Source organism: Peromyscus maniculatus, chromosome 1, assembly GCF_049852395.1.
Source record: "Peromyscus maniculatus bairdii isolate BWxNUB_F1_BW_parent chromosome 1, HU_Pman_BW_mat_3.1, whole genome shotgun sequence".
NCBI lineage: Eukaryota > Metazoa > Chordata > Mammalia > Rodentia > Cricetidae > Peromyscus > Peromyscus maniculatus.
The window spans coordinates 164,439,592-164,456,221 of record NC_134852.1 but is presented as its reverse complement, the minus strand read 5'-3'; the positions used below and the strand labels follow the sequence as shown (position 1 = coordinate 164,456,221).

General features: G+C 42.2%; 2 protein-coding genes across 2 annotated transcripts; both read right to left on the bottom strand.

Moving 5' to 3' along the window:
• Positions 1-3,809: 3,809 nt before the first annotated feature.
• On the bottom strand, positions 3,810-8,174 carry LOC102927204 (macrophage-expressed gene 1 protein-like). The gene is made up of 2 exons (XM_006996763.3): positions 8,047-8,174; positions 3,810-7,750 (listed from the first exon to the last, which is right to left on the bottom strand). The coding sequence occupies exon 2, from the start codon at positions 7,704-7,706 to the stop codon at positions 5,646-5,648; it is 2,061 nt and encodes a 686-aa protein (XP_006996825.1). The 5' UTR covers positions 7,707-7,750; positions 8,047-8,174; the 3' UTR covers positions 3,810-5,645.
• A 6,385-nt stretch (positions 8,175-14,559) lies between these two features.
• LOC102920919 (olfactory receptor 5A1-like) lies at positions 14,560-15,522 on the bottom strand. The gene has a single exon (XM_006996745.2). The coding sequence runs from the start codon at positions 15,520-15,522 to the stop codon at positions 14,560-14,562; it is 963 nt and encodes a 320-aa protein (XP_006996807.1).
• Positions 15,523-16,630: the final 1,108 nt, after the last annotated feature.

Here is a 16,630-nt window from a genome sequence, read left to right as displayed (position 1 = left end):
GGCCTCCACACAGCTGTGCACACTCATATACTCTTGAATACCACCCCTCCCCCTAATACATACACAAAGTAACACAGAGCTAGCTGGGAACCTGGGGATTGGATTCAATTCCCTATTCTGCCACTGAGCTGCTGGTGGCTCCAAAGAAGTCAGTTCTGCCTTTGAGTCTCTGTTTTCCTATCTGCAGAGTCTGCAAAGGCCATTTCCAGCGTGGCTATGACCCATGGGCCAGGATCTACAAGCCAGTTGTAGCAATCTTCTTCACTTGAAACTATAGCTGAGATACTTCACTTGGTCCAATTGAAGATATTCTTAATTTATGTCATGTACATCACCGTTAGTGCACCTGCTAACACTTCCTCTTGGTGACTTGTTCCTTTGTGTGATGTGTGATTTATGAATCTTACTTTCATTTCCACCAGAACCGTTTGTGGTGAGGTGGTTTGCCCAGCTTGTGGTGGTATCTGTCCCTGAGTCGTTAGCTTTGCCTCTTGCTGAGAGGCCTAAGACACTCACACGGTGCTTATGCTAATTCCTTGGTTTGGTTTAATGGGAACTAGAGTCACATCTGTGTTGATACAGGTCTTCTTGGCTTCGGGGGCAGTTCTTAACCCCTGGAACACTGAACATAAGACCAGTGGCCTGTGTCCCTCTCACATCCTTTAAGGCCCCAAGCACCCTGGCCTGGCTCAGAAAGCCCCTTAGGGTCAGGAGGAATCTCTTACCCCTTCTCTCATGCCAACCCATAAAAGTATAATTTCAATTTTAAGGAGGTCAGTCCCTGGGCACTAGCTACTTTGTTTCCCAAAAGAAGTCCTAATGTGCTCTGCAGGGCCAATCAGGGGACCCCATGCTTTTCCTTTCACAGTCTCAGCACCAGCAGCCATGTTCTCTCCCTCTGAGACTCCAGAGATGACAAATGCAATTGGAGACACAGCTTGGGAGATGCTGATCCCTTGAAGTTATGTGGTGTATCTGGGGTTGTCTGTGCCTTTGTGTTTCCATTCCCCTCCCCTTTTGTAACATTCTGCCATAGGATAATGCCTTTGTACACTGGTTTAATAAAACGCTGATTGGCCAATAGCAAGGCAGGAAGTATAGGTGGGATAAGCAGACAAGGAGAATTCTGGGAAGAGGAAGGCTGAGTCAGGAGACACCAGCCCACCACCCAGTCAGCAGCATGTAATGGCACATAGGTAAAGCCGTGGAAAACATGGTGACATATAGATTAACAGAAATGGGCTGAGTTTAAGTATAAGTGCTAGCTAGTAGTAAGCTTGAGCTAATGGCCAAGCAGTTTTAACTAATATAAGCCTCTGTATGTTTACTTGGGTCTCAGCAGCTGTGGACCAGGTAGGACACAGGAGAACTTCAACTACAATTTTCGGACCTCTTGTGTTTTTAAACTTGTTCAAAATTCCTTGCCCCAGTCTTGCTCTGCTTTGTGATTATGTTGTGCAACACTGTTTCAGGAAAGGCAAGAATAAATGTCTACTCATCTCAAATGTGGAACTAATGACCAATGAAGTATGGATACCACCAAAGTCCCTCTTGGTGAGCCAAAGAGGGTTTTTTGTTTGTATTTTGTTGTTTTCTTACAGGAATATGGGTGAGGGCTTACCTGTAGGATAAGAAATGACACAAAGACAACAGCATCACCTACCCTAGCATGGGTGACAGCTCAGAGAAGTTGGAAACCTAGAGCACAGTGTACAGCCTGAAGGTGGCCCAACAGTTTGGAGACTCTCTTCTAGCCAGTTCAGGTGATGTGAACTTCTTCCAGGTGACTCTGCGGGGATCACCCTGCCTCTTCCAGGCAGCTTGGCTGGTCTGAGCCTCTTCTAGGTAGTCAACTTGTCTGAGAATGTCTCTCACCAGTCCTTACTGTTTATATGTACCTGGTTATCTTAGTTAGGGTTTTATCACTGTGAAGAGATACTATGACCACTGCAGCTCTTGTAAAGGAAAGTATTTAGTTAGAGCTGGCTTACAGTTCAGAGGTTTAGTATCATAGTGGGAAGCATGATAGCCCACAGGCAGACATGCTGCTGGACAGGTAGTGGAGAGTTCTACATCTGGATCTGCAGGCAGCAGGAAGAAAGAGTGAGACACCGGGCCTGGCTTGAGCATTTGAAACCTCCATGCCCACCCCAGTGACACAGTTCCTCCAACAAAGTCACACTTACTCCAACAAGACCACACCTCCTAATAGTGCTATTCCCCACCCCACCCCACCCCCCGGAGCCTATTGGGGGCCATTTTCATTCAAACCAGCACACTGGTCAATTCTGGGGACTTCCTGAAACTTTTGAGTTATTTATTTCCCAAGCTTAGGGAACGTCCTGGTTAGTTTTTTGTCAACTTGACATAAGCAAGAGTCATGGGAAGAGGGAACTCAACTTAAAGAAAATGTCCCCAACAGATTGGCCTGTGGACGAGCCTGAGAAGTGTTTTCTTGATTAATGATTGATGTAAGAGGACCCATATTGATGCGAGGCTGCCCCTGGTCTTTTAGTCCCGGTTGAAGGCAGGCTGAGCAAGCCATAGGAAGCACACTAACACGCAATGTTCCTCTATGGCCTCTGCTTCAGTTCCTGCCCTGACTTCCCCACCAGGGATGAGTGTGACATACAAGATGGAATGTTTGCTTTCCCCTTAGAACATTCTGTGTCTTAAGAAGCTTCCCTCTGAGATGGAATTTTTTTTTCCTCAGAGGAGATTGGCATGCAGCGGCATGACAGCATTGAGAACACATCCACCCAGCACAGGGAACAATTATTGCCTCCTTTGCTTGTCTGTTACCAACAGCATCTGAATGGGGGTGTCTGGGAGAGGGCTGGTGAATGTCCAGATGTCAGGTGTTCTGTGTGTAACTGTTGTGATTTGAAGTTCTTGGTGTTGTTCTACGAGAGGACATCGCCCCCTGGTGCTCACGAGGTGTATGTGCAGAACAATAAACTGCCAATGAACAAGCACAAATTGTTGTTACTCCTGAGGGCCTGCTTTGGTAGAAGTGCTCTGGCACCTGTCTGAGAAGCATGTGGGTTACTTCCTCTATGTGTGGGCAACCTCAATCCAAATAGCTCGATAAAGGGAAACTCCCTTTTTATTTTCTAAAACTTTCCACGTCTCTTCTACCCACACACTTGACCTGGCTTGACTAGATTCCCCTTAAAGAGACAGACCACATGGCAAGGGAAATAAGTGTGAACTATGGAAGAATGGTTATCTTGAGAACCAGGAATGTTAACTTCTCTTTTCTTAAGAGTTATTTGTTTTGATTTCAAGTGGATGAGTGTTTTGCCTGCCGTGGGTCCCCTGGAACTGGAGTCACAGAGGGCTGGGAGCTGCTGTGTGGGTGGTAGTAATACAACCTCAGACAGCAGCAAGTGCTCTCAGCTGCTGAGTCATCCCTCTGGGCCTGAAGGCTAACTTCTTGAAAGTGACTGTGCTTGACTACAATAGAGTATATGCTTTCATCATTGGTAGGTGGATTTTTTTTTCATTCAAGTAAATGTTTAGTTTTAATGATTATAACACCGGTTAGAACACAATAAGAAAGAAACGAAGAGTTTCCATTATTGCCAAATTCTCTCTCCATCTCTAATATCCTACAGGATGTGGCTTTCTCGGAAGCCAGGCCCTGCTTGTCACAGACTCCAACCTTAGGAACCCAGAGCTCAGCAGAGCCAGGAAAATCCCACTTGGGGATCAGGATGTGGCTTTGTGAAGTGGCTTGACAGTGAAGCAGAAACCCCAAATGCTGACATCATACAGATGAGCACTCAGACAGAATGTTACTAGGTGCACATTTTAATGAATATTTACGTACATTTTTGTTAGTAGAAATATGTTAGTGAAATACTTTTGTCTCAACAGGAAGTTTGTACCTTAAATGTCTAGGAGTCTCCTACTGTGCTTTGCAGATTCAGTAATCCTTAAAAGAATTTACAGAAGAAAGTCAGTACTTTAAGAAAAATTATTAGCTTGACTGAAACATGTAAAACTCACTCAGAACCCACAAAGCATGGAGGGAAAAGTTTTAATACTGAACATTTTAATACTGAAAGGGGCAGGTTTGGTGAAGAAGTTATGGAATCAGCCCACTTGGGAGGGCAGAGTTCAAATTCGGCTATTCACTCCTCTCTGTATCTCAGCTGGAAATGAATAATTTTTCCCACATTCCCACAGGCAGAAACTTGGAGCTCTTGAGAAGGGCCTACCGTGTGCACAAGTCCTTGGTTGTAAACATTAAGGAGAGAACATCTTTGTGCTGTGGTGAACAGATACATAATTTCTAGAGCAGCTGTGGAGGAATTTCTGTGTTGTGAGAATTAAATCAGATATTAAAATTGAGCAAAACCCCAACTACTGCCAGGTGTCAATTGTGTACCCTATCAGATGCCCCAAGGAAGTCATCCTGCAATTGAAATAAATGTCACAGGTGGTACTGGTTGCCTTTTCCAGTTAACTTAATGACATAAACCTTTTATCACATCAGCCCTGTTTCTAAAAATGAAAGCATGCCAAAACTAAAAGGACAGGGCATAATGTTTCTTGTTTTTAATTTTAATTTTAGGGAGTAATTAATACTTAAATGGGGGCTTATTTTGACTTTTGCATTTTTCACCCCTAGGAAAATAGACTTGTTGGAATATGGGGTGTATCTATGCATGTGTCTTTGTATTTGTTCCCACACTTGTGATGAGAAGGCATGAAGGGTGAATGTCATTCACAGAAGAAGAAAGGGTTATAATTTTGGTAACATAGAAGGTTAAACCATTAAACCATAATAATTGACCTATCTAAACAGCAGTCCCTTTCAATGTCTAATTTATGATAAGGTAGACATCAGTTGGCTAGAAGAAATCAGCAGTTCCTAGAACATTGGAGTCCTCTTCAGTTTTTACATTTTTGTATTTATTTCCGGTTTCCCACCACCCTTTTGCTTTTACCTCCTGTGAGAAGTTTGTAAGTTAAAATATTTTCTGAAGACTTGTTGACACTACTCAGAAGTCTGAAAGTGGTCTGGGCAAAATAAATCCTAACTGTGGGGCAGACATAGAAGGTGGACTTGCTATGAGCCCGAAATCCTTCCAGGTGCACAGGGGCTTGACACGGTCATCAATTCAGAGTTCAGGAGGCTCCACAGCACTGGAACTGTCTGTGTCTTTTCAGAGTTCGGACTGCTTCTAGGAGCATAAAACCCAGAACAAGATACAGGGAAGGCAAAGTCTTCTAGCACATAAGTCAGAAACTTCTGCCAACTTCAGACCAAATGCAGTTTCATCCCAAATATCTTGTTGCTCCCAGCCCATCTCTTTTCACACAGAGATTCAGATGAAGGCAACCTGTGGCTTGTTTGGGAATGAGCACCTCCCATTACCACTGAGAACCAGGGCTGGTTTTTGCTGAATTAGTTACAAGTCTTCCTTCCTCTACCTTGTTGGCATAGATTCTTTAATTCCCAATGCAGAGACATGGACACAGTCACAAAGTTATAAAACTTTCCTTTGGTTGCAGCTGTCGCTGTACTTCTTAGGAGGCCAGACATGGAGGAGAAAGGAGTGAAAGAGTTGCTTGAACCCATGCTTGAACATGGGAGAAACGGTTTCTTAGGAAAGAATTAAGCTGGATGTGGATCCTTACACTCCATCAGGGGTGGCTCTAGCTCTTGCAATTCCTTTGTGTTCATTCTTCTTAAGCCTCCGGTTGCCATAGATGGCCAAGGCAATTAAAATCCCTAATGCTAGGATCGCCCCAACTGTGATTCCAGCAATGGCTCCTGCTGATATGCCTTTTGATGGCTCCTCCAGCCTCCACTCCTGGGTGGAGGAGTCCTTAATCCAGGATGTGGCACTCTCACTCCTTGCCTCTCCAATGGAGCTGGCATCAGACTGACTCATAACGGGTAGTTGAGTGTAAGGTGGTAGCCTAACAGGGGCCAGGGATGCCTTTGCAAAGACCCCAGCCTTGACACAGTAGGACACTTGGCATCCATCTCTGATAATACCTAGCTGTTGGCTGAAGCCCCCAGGACACTTTTGCGGAAATGATTCTTCCCCTAAGTCTTTGGATGTCGAAGAATCAACCAAGGGGTTCCCCGTTGTACAGCTGAAAAACCCACCAAAGGGGATTGAAAACTTGTGCCCCAACTCATGATCCATAGAAACACATACCTTGAGGTTCTCCAACAAGCTCAGTGAAAGGTAGCTGGTTGGGCATGATTGTTCATTTGTCATGGGGTTGATGCTCTTGTCAGTGAAGACTCCCCCAAAGAGAAGTCCTGAGTTTTTAGGTACTTGGCCAGTGGCTGCACACCAATAAGCCTTGAATTCAGCCCTGGTCAGTGGGAAGACATCTTCACATACTGTCTTGCAGAAGATCTTGAGGGTGCACTTCTTTTTACATACCCTGTGCTTGAAAACCTCCTCGTAGATCTGAGTCAGCAAATGGACAGGGGTGTAGCCAGAGGGACAGGAGAAATCACCAGTGAGTGGATTCTTCTGCTCCAATTTTGGGCAGAGTTCACCATACCATGTGAGTTGAGAACACACCTGATAAACGCCTCCAAAGGGGGAATTGGCTACCTTACCATCACAAGAGCCATCATCTGTATTGGCTTGAAAATTGAAGTTGGGGGAATCAACATTTGTGCAGCCTGGGTATGTGTTAAAGGCGTAGTAGTTTTTCGCAGCAGTTTCCACTGTCTTAGATAGCTTCTCCACCAAGTGTTGTGGAAAACCAGGCAGCTTGTCAGGCTTGATGAAGAAATGCAGAGGCAAGCCAGCACGGTCTACTGCCACCAGGTGGTTAGTGATGCCCTTCTGCCAGATTTCTAAGGTGATGCCTGGGTAGTATGGAATCCCTCCAATGCTCTGCATCCTGGAGTTGGTTCTGTTAGCAAGGTAGCCTATGGTCAGCCCATTCTGATAGCCAACGTCTGCCTCAGGCTTGAAGTTCACCATCTTTTTGAAGGTAATTCCAGCAGATATACTCGCAGCGGCCTGATTTCCCTCACTGTTCTTAAGGAAGGAGGACTTTATGTGATCCTCCTGAACCAGTGCAGCCCCAGCATCCACACTAGTGATTACATGTGTGCCATAGTTGAGGACCAACAGTTCTGCCAGGTAGGTGGCCATCTTTGTTTGGTTTTTCTCTAGATGGTCACAGATTTCCATGAGCTCCCTCTTAAACCCCAAGCTGAGCTCTGAATTTGGGTTGTTTTTCACTGTGTAGACCAGGTTTCTCACCTGAACTCTTGCAGTTACAGCATGATCCCTCACTTGAAGGGTCTTCATCCTTTGGAACTCAATAGAGAACTTGCCGTTGATTTTGAAAGGAGAATCGAGTCCCATGTTGATGGAAGCTGAGGTGGTGCTGCGGTAATTCACCCAGGAATCCAGGATTTCTGAGTTCATCTCCAGGTTGCTCTCTTTCTGAGGAATAGTAAAGACTTCATCGGGGATGATGTACTGTCCATCTTCTGTGGTCTTACAGTTGGTGTACGTCAACTCCATTACCCGTCCCATGTCTATGTTCCTCAGGTTATCCCAGCCACCTCCAGGTAGCACTTCCAAAGCTGGTATGTTCAAAGCATTCTGGCACTTTCGAAAGCCAGTCTCACTGATCTCTCCGAGAAGCTTGTCTGTTGCAGCATGTGCTGCTGTGGTCCAGATGAGGATTGTGACAATGATGCTCTTCATGGTGCAGACAATCTCAGTCACACACCAGTCCTGGACCAGAAAGCCTGGGACAAACAGAAAGATGTGAAGGAAAGCAGTTGCTTAAACAGTAGTTGCTTGAAAATTCAACAATTCTCCTAAAAACCATAAGTTGCTCTTCAGGCTATTCTAACTGCGAAATTGGCAAAGGAGAGTTGGTTGGAGTATTTAAGACCACTAGGACATGCAACAAAATACAGTATACCATACATGTGAACACATATCTCCACATTTCATGCCCTTGTTTTCTCCAACCCAGCTGTTTACTCTGCCGCAGTGATGAGTCCTCAGAAGCATACCCCACATCTCACTTATTCTTTACCTGGAAAGGCTGCTTTGGCTTTTTGTCCAGTCTCTTGGCTCACTGTTCTGTTCTCTTGTCAGTCTCCAGTGCCAGATTCTTTTGCTGAAAATGAAGAGGTCAGTAGCAACATCTGCCCTTCTTGACACGCTTTTATCTGCACCAGATCCAGGGTATTTCTACCTCGTGGACAAGCCTTAGGTTTCTCATTGGCTTACTGAGGCTGAGGCTGTCCTCCCAGAAAAAAATGGGGCAAAGTAGCACTAATGCACGTTTTATGATGTCTCATTGCTACAAGCTCTCATGTCCTGGTGTGTGTATGATATTATCTGGGACTGAGATTAAGGATGAAGACAGTTCTGCTTGCAGTATGCTGGGACACTTCAGCCTGACTTGTCCTAAGCATTCCATGTGAGTGAGTAACCTTACACAGCAGTTGCTTCTTTTCAGATAAAAATATCACAAAGAAGGCAAAAGCCACTCCATTTTCTCAGTTTTAATTTCTCAAAAACATACAGTGACCAAGAAGTATGTATGCCTGTGTACAAACACTTTTTTTCTCTTCTGTATATTCAATTTGCAAGTGTACCTTTTGCACTTTTAAATTTTTCAACCCACCATAGGCATATAAAAATGAATATGGCTTTTCCTTATAAAATTAAAGAAATTAAAATGTATCTTTATGTGCTTTAAAGAACATAATTTCATTTCCTTGCCTCTCTCTTTTTGTGCTGATGCCGGTTCTGTTAAACTAATGATTTGCAAAGATGCTTCTGACCCAGTGGTGAAGGATCAGGATTAAAGGAAGCTCAGCTCCCCCAGTCGTTTAGGATAATTAGAATGTGCCTTTGTACATTAACTCACTGTGAGGGAACCTAGAGGAGCTAAGAACACTTTGAATGGCGCTGTCATGGCTCCCCAAACCACACCAGAGCCAACATGCAGCCATGTTTCAATTCATAGATCTATATTGTCACCTGTATGACCTGAAGTTTTCAGGGAATTGAACAATCCTGGGTCATCACTGATGTAGCAGAGAAGCAAGTTAAGAAGGAATGGGGCCTGTTTCTGGTCTTCACAGCTGAGTTTCTCTAGTCACTCTTCAAACCGTAATTGTGCTCTGTAAATACAGAAATACCACATTGTGTGTCTGTTCAGGCACAGAACCCTGCTTAGGGAAACTGACTTATACCAACTGAGAAAAAAGGGTGAGTTTGTGAATAATGTCTAGGCTATGCTTAGCTGGAAAACTCAGGCACCTCAGAGGATGCTGTCCTTAGTTTATAATCAGGTGGTTATGTGCTAATACCTCAGGAGAGGGAGGTATTAGCCTCCCATCAAATGCCTTTGAGCAATCATAATAATTCTGTATTTGAGTCTTTCTCTTCACACTGTTTCAGGGATGCTCATCAGTAGCGGAATACTCTCCCTCCTACATTCATGTGGAGACAGGCTAGCGATTTCTCATTCTTTGTTTCTCTTTTCTTGATCTCACTCTTCTGAAAGAATACCAGCAGGTAAATGTAGGCAGATCTAAATCTAGATGTTTCTAAACACTTAATGTCCGCCTTTTTGTTTCTTTGCTACAGTCTTCCTTCTCATCTTTGGCACAGGCAATGAAAATTAATATAGTTATGAAAGCCAGCAAGAGTTATATGACAAAATATTTTAGTAGGAAGAGAGCAAGATGAAGTGACTATGACCAGAGTATATTATGTATGAGGATGCCATGATGAATCCCATTATGTATAATTGATATATGCTAGTAAAATAGTTAAAGTTTAGAAAATAAACACTAAGATTTTTAAGAAAAACATTTTATAGAAAACACAATTCCTTTAAAATGACTTATTTTTATTTATGTGTATGTATCTCTCTCTTTCTGTGTGTGTGTGTGTGTGTGTGTGTGTGCATATGTGTGTGTGTGTGTGTGTACCCATGAAGACTAGAAGAGGACATCAGATCCCTTGAAACTGGAGTTACAGATGGTTATGAGCTGCCTGATATGAATGCTAGGAACAAAACTCAGTATTCTGAGAACACAGCAAGCACTCTTAACTGCTGAGCCATATCTCCAACCCTACAACACAACCTATTCAAACAATTTTAATAACATATTAAATAATGCTGAAATGCATTCAATATTACTAGATATTTACAAATATCCACTACTAGAGGCATCTACACCAGCCCATTGATGGTAATGACATCTGATTGGTAAGGATTATTCAATTGCTTTGATTTTTTCTTATCAATTTTATTTTTATTTGTTTTAGTTTTTAATAATGCAAAAAGTAAGTAGCAACTGCCAAACAATACTCAGTAAAATAATCAAGAAATGCATAACTTTTTAAAAAGAAACAGATCACTTTGGGGATTTTCATATGCCTGAGGCTGTTAAATGCCTATGGACTCTGTGATTCTTTTGCTTAGTGAGTTGTGTTTTCCCATCATATAAATGATGGGAATATGGGACACAACCCAAATCTGCACACCAGGGCAGTAAGTTCTTAACAGGCATTTTCCTATTTCTCCCCTTCCACCAACAATTTCCTCTGCTCTCTTGCATTGAGTTATGTGTGCAAGAACATATTCTTTCAGGGTGAGTAAATGCCAGGGGCTACACACTAAACCCTGGCCTCAAGCAGAGAGAAGTGATTCTTCTGCACAAGGTGTGCATCTAAGGTGCTAAAAGGCACTTTCATTTCCTCTAACAAACTGGAAGCCACGTACAAGCTTCTGACACCATGTCATGAGGAACCATGATTCATGTGTGATGTTCATCCTGTGCAGGCTTGGGACCGGAATAGATGTTTCCAATCCCTGTAGTTCCTCATCCATCTTGGATGATTTCATGGGCCATGATCATCTCATTTTATGTGTTCTGCAGGAATCTAAGAGGCTCATTAGAAACTCAGCACACAAAACAGGGAGCCGGGACTTCTTGAGCTCCAGTAAACTCCAGTCTAGACTGAAGGATGTACCAGTGAGGCAGTGACATTTTTCTCTTCTCAATAGCTGACACCTAACTTGATGTTCTGGGACTTGCCTGGTCCACTCTTTCCCTTCAGCAGGAGTTCTCCCACCAGGACTGTTTGTCTGCTAAAAGACGAGCCCAGTGGGTTTGCAGTCCCTTTTATTATGGAGGGTAGAAAGAGAAAGGTGATGGAAAATGCTTCTTTGCAGTTATGTAAAAAGCTAGGCCGATTTCCAGAAGAAAACGGATGTCATGCCTGCATCTTTAGTGAATAAACTTGGGAGAGTTGGGTAGCAGCTGTCAGACAGAAGAGATGGGTGATGGCCAGGAATCTCTAGTTTAACATCGAAGTAAAGAAGGAAACTTACAAAGCAGAACATGGAGAATCCAGCCTGTCCTGGATGAATCTGCATGGTCTAGGGAGCTAGCTCTCCTTTCCCACTAAGAGTATAACCAGAGCTATGGCCTAAGACAGAGGTCCTTAGAAAACTGACACTATACTCCCCCAAACAGATATTTTAAAGAGAAAGGGACAGAAAGAAAGGTTGCACTCAATAACAGAAAAGCCTCTGAATCCCTCCCTACTCAGCCCTCTACCAAATCAACAGCAAGACACCATTTTTAAAAAAGACCCCTGCTGAGTCATGGCTTAGCAGGCCCAGACTATCTATAAACCATACTCCTGGGAAACCAAGAACACATTTCACCAGCGTTGTAAGCTAAAGGGTAGCCAGTAGAATTATTCTAGACCATAGGAAAAAACTTTACATCAGAACTGTACAGTATTCAGGTAGGTGGAAACCTGGTTGGAGTCTGCAGGGTAACACAGATTCAGCTTCTAAGCATCAGTTTGCCAGACATCAGGCAACTGCCTAGGGGCAGGGCCAGCATTGTCAAACTGATGGTGAAGACAAGACCAGACTCCATAATCTGTCCTTGCAAGGGACCACACAGTAGGAAGAAGAGCATTAGAGCCTGGCCCCTGAAGGACAGCTGAGGTACGGCCAACATGGAGGTGTATGTTAGGTATGTGAAGCCCTGCAAACTGGTGGAACCGAGATCTGTGATGTGACCTCAAAAGGGGTTAACCAGAGCTGGGGCCAGCATTCACAACTAGACTCCTGAAGCATCCACAACCAGACGGTCCAAAGGTATGACCATCATCTATGGGATGATCCATGAAAACTGTTCAGTGATGGGACCAACATCTGTGACTTAACCTTGCAAAGGTCTACTCAAGGAAGAGATAGGCATCTGAAACTCAGGGAAAGAATGTTAGCAGTTAAGGCTAGGACAGTGGGTTTTATATAACTTGAATATTGCTTAATGATTGCATCTAAGTAGCCACTGGTTTGTCCTAAACTCTTGTTATTTAGTTGTCTTTGTGTTTTAATTGGCACATAGTAACTGCATTTTTATGAGATATTGTATGATAATTTGATACAAGACATAATTTTGAATGTTCAAAACAGGTTATTAACATTTCATCCTTTCAAAACATACCATTGCTTTATGTTGGGGCTTTTAATAAAAGAGAGTAAAACATAAATTACCACCAACTTCACACATGGTAAAGAGAACTATAACTTCCTTCTACTTGACTTATTACCTAACTTCTTTTATATTTCCCTCTTCCCTTCCTAACCTGTAATTACCTCCATAGTACTCTCTACTTGGGTTCTCTGGAAGAACAGCAAGTACTGTTAAGCCCTGAGCCATCTATCCAGTCCTGAATTTTTTAACAAAGGGATTTGTGTATGTTGTTGAATTGAAACTCAACTTTTAAATATGCTGTTTATAATGCCTGGCATATCATAAGCTTCTAGTAAGAATCTGTTTACTTGCCTTGGTTTCACATCTCTAAATACCAGGTAAACTTGGATTTATTTGTTTACTGAACAGATACTTATTAAGCACATAGTCTGTGGAAGGTTCTACCCAGTGTTTTGGAGGAAAGAGTTAAGGAGAGCTTAGGCATGGATGCTAACAACTTAGGAAAAGACATAATCAGAAAAAAAAAAAACATAGTGTCAGATGGAATTAGGGGGTTCCTATAGTATTTTATAAGAATATATTTCCATGGTAGTTATACCTGGTCTGTAGGACTCTAGAATCAAGGAAGGCTTGACAGAGGAATATACTGACTAAATCATCTCCACCCACATAGATATTGCTAATAATTCAGCTAGTCATAGAAATGATCAAATGAAAACACTGTAGAATGCCAGAGTACTAGGCAGAATACTGATAATCAGGACAGATGTGATTCAGAGTTGGTTGTAACTCACTGTGGTTTATTTACACAATCATGAAAGAAATAAGACTCCATTTACCACTTACTCTAGAATTATCTTGAAAAATGTGGTTAAAGATGGTTTTAGTGACATATTCCATTCTGCAGCAAATTCTCCAACATAAGTGCCTTATTTGGGATCCTGCTCTGGAATGCAGTCACCACTGGAGTGGTGACACTTCTTAGAGAATATGTAGAAATTGAGTGAAGGCTAACAGAACAGCAAGAAAGCCCGACATCAAGATTCAGGGAGACTGTAGACAGGACACAGACTAACAGCCATATGAGATCAAGAGTGATCAAGATCTAGTGAGCAGATGAAGTTTTTCTTTTCCGACTGGTCATGCTTAGTCACAAGATTTCCAGCATGAACCTCATGCCCTTCTATTTACAGGTATGTCCAAACTTTTGATATTGTAACATGGAACCATCTACAAAACCCATAATTGAGAATACAACTGAATTTTTAAAAATTCTCCAAAAATATCTTATAATAGTTAAGTAAATTTGCAATTTTGCATTGAGCTATATTAATTTCTATCTTTGGCTGCAGGTAACCCCTGTATACCTCACTGTAGGGCCTCCTCATATGTCCTATCCCCACTCTTTCCTCATCATGACCGTATAGATATAAATGTTGGTGGTCTTAGCTCCTTGTATCTGGCCTCCAAAGACTTTATGACTACACCCATTATCCTTGATTATCCCTAAGCATAGTTTACGGATACCCTACTACTCTACTGCCTCTGAGTCATCATTGTTGAATTCATGTCAGCGGAGTTCCTAATCCAAAGTTAATATTTCTCATTAACACCAACCCTTGGATAGGTAGTAATCCAAGACAAGAGCAACAGGCAATATATCCCAATAGGTAAGTGAATTAGCAAGAACCATACTTTATTGTAATGAAGACATTGATGAATTACATGTACCTACGACTAGGTTTTGGCTCGTATCCCTAAGACATGGCATCTTGAACTTAGCACCTGGTACTCTATGGTAGAGGAGTACCATCAAAACCATATTTATTTTACCTTCCAAATGACCAAATTTAAAATCTAACACTAGCCCATAAAAAATAAAGTAAATAAATAAATAAATATCCATTGAATACAATTATCCAGTACATATGTCAATTTGAGGTAGGGTTTTTTTTTTTTCTTGAAATAGTTTCTCTAACTTACTATCAATTTTCTGAGCCACACTATTATTTTATTATTTATATTTAACAAAAGGCTTAAGTTGTTTTTTCTTCTGTTTATACCTAAGAAATTATAGCACGGAGACAGGACATCCGCTTCTTTCTCTCCTTGAGTTTCTTCAATGCTTCTTTGATCTCCTTGTTTCTTAGGCTGTAGATGATAGGGTTCAACATGGGTATCACTGCACCATAGAACATGGACACCACCTTATTTTTGTCCTGTGAGTAGCCAGTATTAGAATGGAGGTATGAGAAGAGACCAGAGCCATAGAAAAGAACCACTGTAGTTAGATGAGAGGCACAGGTGTTGAAAGCCTTCATCCGCCCATGAATTGAATGAATCTTCATGACAGCAGCAATGATGTAGCCATAGGAGACCAGGACAACCAGGGCTGATGTCCCACCAACTGCACACACGACCAGGAAGTTCACTACTTGGCTAAAAAAAGTACTAGAGCAAGACAAGGACATCAGGGGTGGCAAATCACAGAAAAAATGGTTAATGACCCGAGACCCACAGAAATGAAGCTGGAATATGGAGCTGGTTTGGACCAACCCAGTGAGGAACCCTCCTGTGTATGCTGTGATAGCCATCCCCACACAGATGGTGGGTGACATGAGGGATGGATAGAGTAGAGGATTGGAGATAGCAGCATATCTGTCATATGCCATGGCTGCCAGGAGACAGCATTCAGTGCCTCCCATTCCAATAAAGAAGAAAAGCTGTGTAGCACAGCCTACAAAGGAGATAGTCTTCTGCTCCCTAAAGAAATCACAGAGCATCTTAGGGGCTATGGAGGAAGTGTATGAGACATCAACAAAGGACAGGTTACTAAGAAAGAAGTACATGGGGGAGTGGAGGTGTGAGTCCGTCCTGATCAGGACAATGAGGCCCAGGTTTCCAGCCATGGTCACCAGGTAGATCCCCAGAAACAACAGGAAAAGGACAATCTGCAGCTTGGGGTGCTCTAAAAATCCCAAAAGGATGAAATTGGTCACCATGCTAATGTTCCTTCCCACAGCCATGTATCAGCTCTGCCGTCTTCAAAGTCCCAGAGATAGAATCCTGGGGGCAATTGAAATCCAGGTGAAGAAACTCTTCTGCTTTGTCAAAGAATCATAGACTCCTACAACCAGAAGACATTCCCCAAAATAAATGTCTGATGCAGAATTCCCCTCCACAACATATGGAGGTCACTATCCCACTTATCTGATGAACTTGTTAATGTAAAAGTATATCAAGATAGTAATCTTTGCATCAATAGCATCACAACTACCATGTTAGTGGAGGGAGTTACTTATTAGTAGTATTTGAGCTGACAATCTCTCTCTTCTTTTAGATTGCTCAATATGTTGCACTAGACTATTAAATCACTTAGATTTAGACATGTATTCTTTTCTTTTTAAAGAGAAGAAATATATCAAAACTCAAAATGCTTGCAGAGGTAATTGTGTTTCTTAGTTTTGTTTTTTATTGAAAATTCATGCAATATATTCTGATTACAGTTTCCCCTCCCATATCTCCTCCCAGTTTCTCCATAGTTCCCCACCCACCCAACTCCACACCTTCTTGCTCTCTTTCTTTAGAAAACAGATAGGCAAAAAAAAAAAAAAAAGGATAAATAATTTTAAGAACAAAACACACACACACATACACACACACACACACACACACACACACACACACACACACACACAAACATACACAAAGACAAAAACCAATAGGATGTTTTTAAAAATGCCCAAACAAAGCAACATGAGAAAAAAAAAATCTACAAAATACTACTAAGTTCATTTTGTATTGGCCACCTACTGCTGGGCATTGGACCTATCCTTAAATGTGTTTTATATACTCAGTGAGACTCTGTTGGAGAGAACTAATTTTCCTGTTGCAGTTTTATCATTATAGTTATAACCAGCTTTCATGAACAGGACCCCCTCCGTGTGTGTGTGTGTGTGTGTGTGTGTGTGTGTGTGTGTGTGTGTGTGTGTCTCTGTTTTTCTTATCCTCTCCCCTCTATCTCAACAGAGTGAAGCATATAGAGATAAAACTTGGAAAAATACTGACTAAACCAGAGAGTGAAAAACGTTAACCATGCGAAACTTGAATGCTTTTCCTGCACAAAGATTATCA

Excerpts from the sequence above, each read along its gene's own strand:
- LOC102927204 (XM_006996763.3), bottom strand. The coding sequence starts at position 7,706 with ATGAAGAGCATCATTGTCACAATCCTCATCTGGACCACAGCAGCACAT.
- LOC102920919 (XM_006996745.2), bottom strand. The coding sequence starts at position 15,522 with ATGGCTGTGGGAAGGAACATTAGCATGGTGACCAATTTCATCCTTTTG.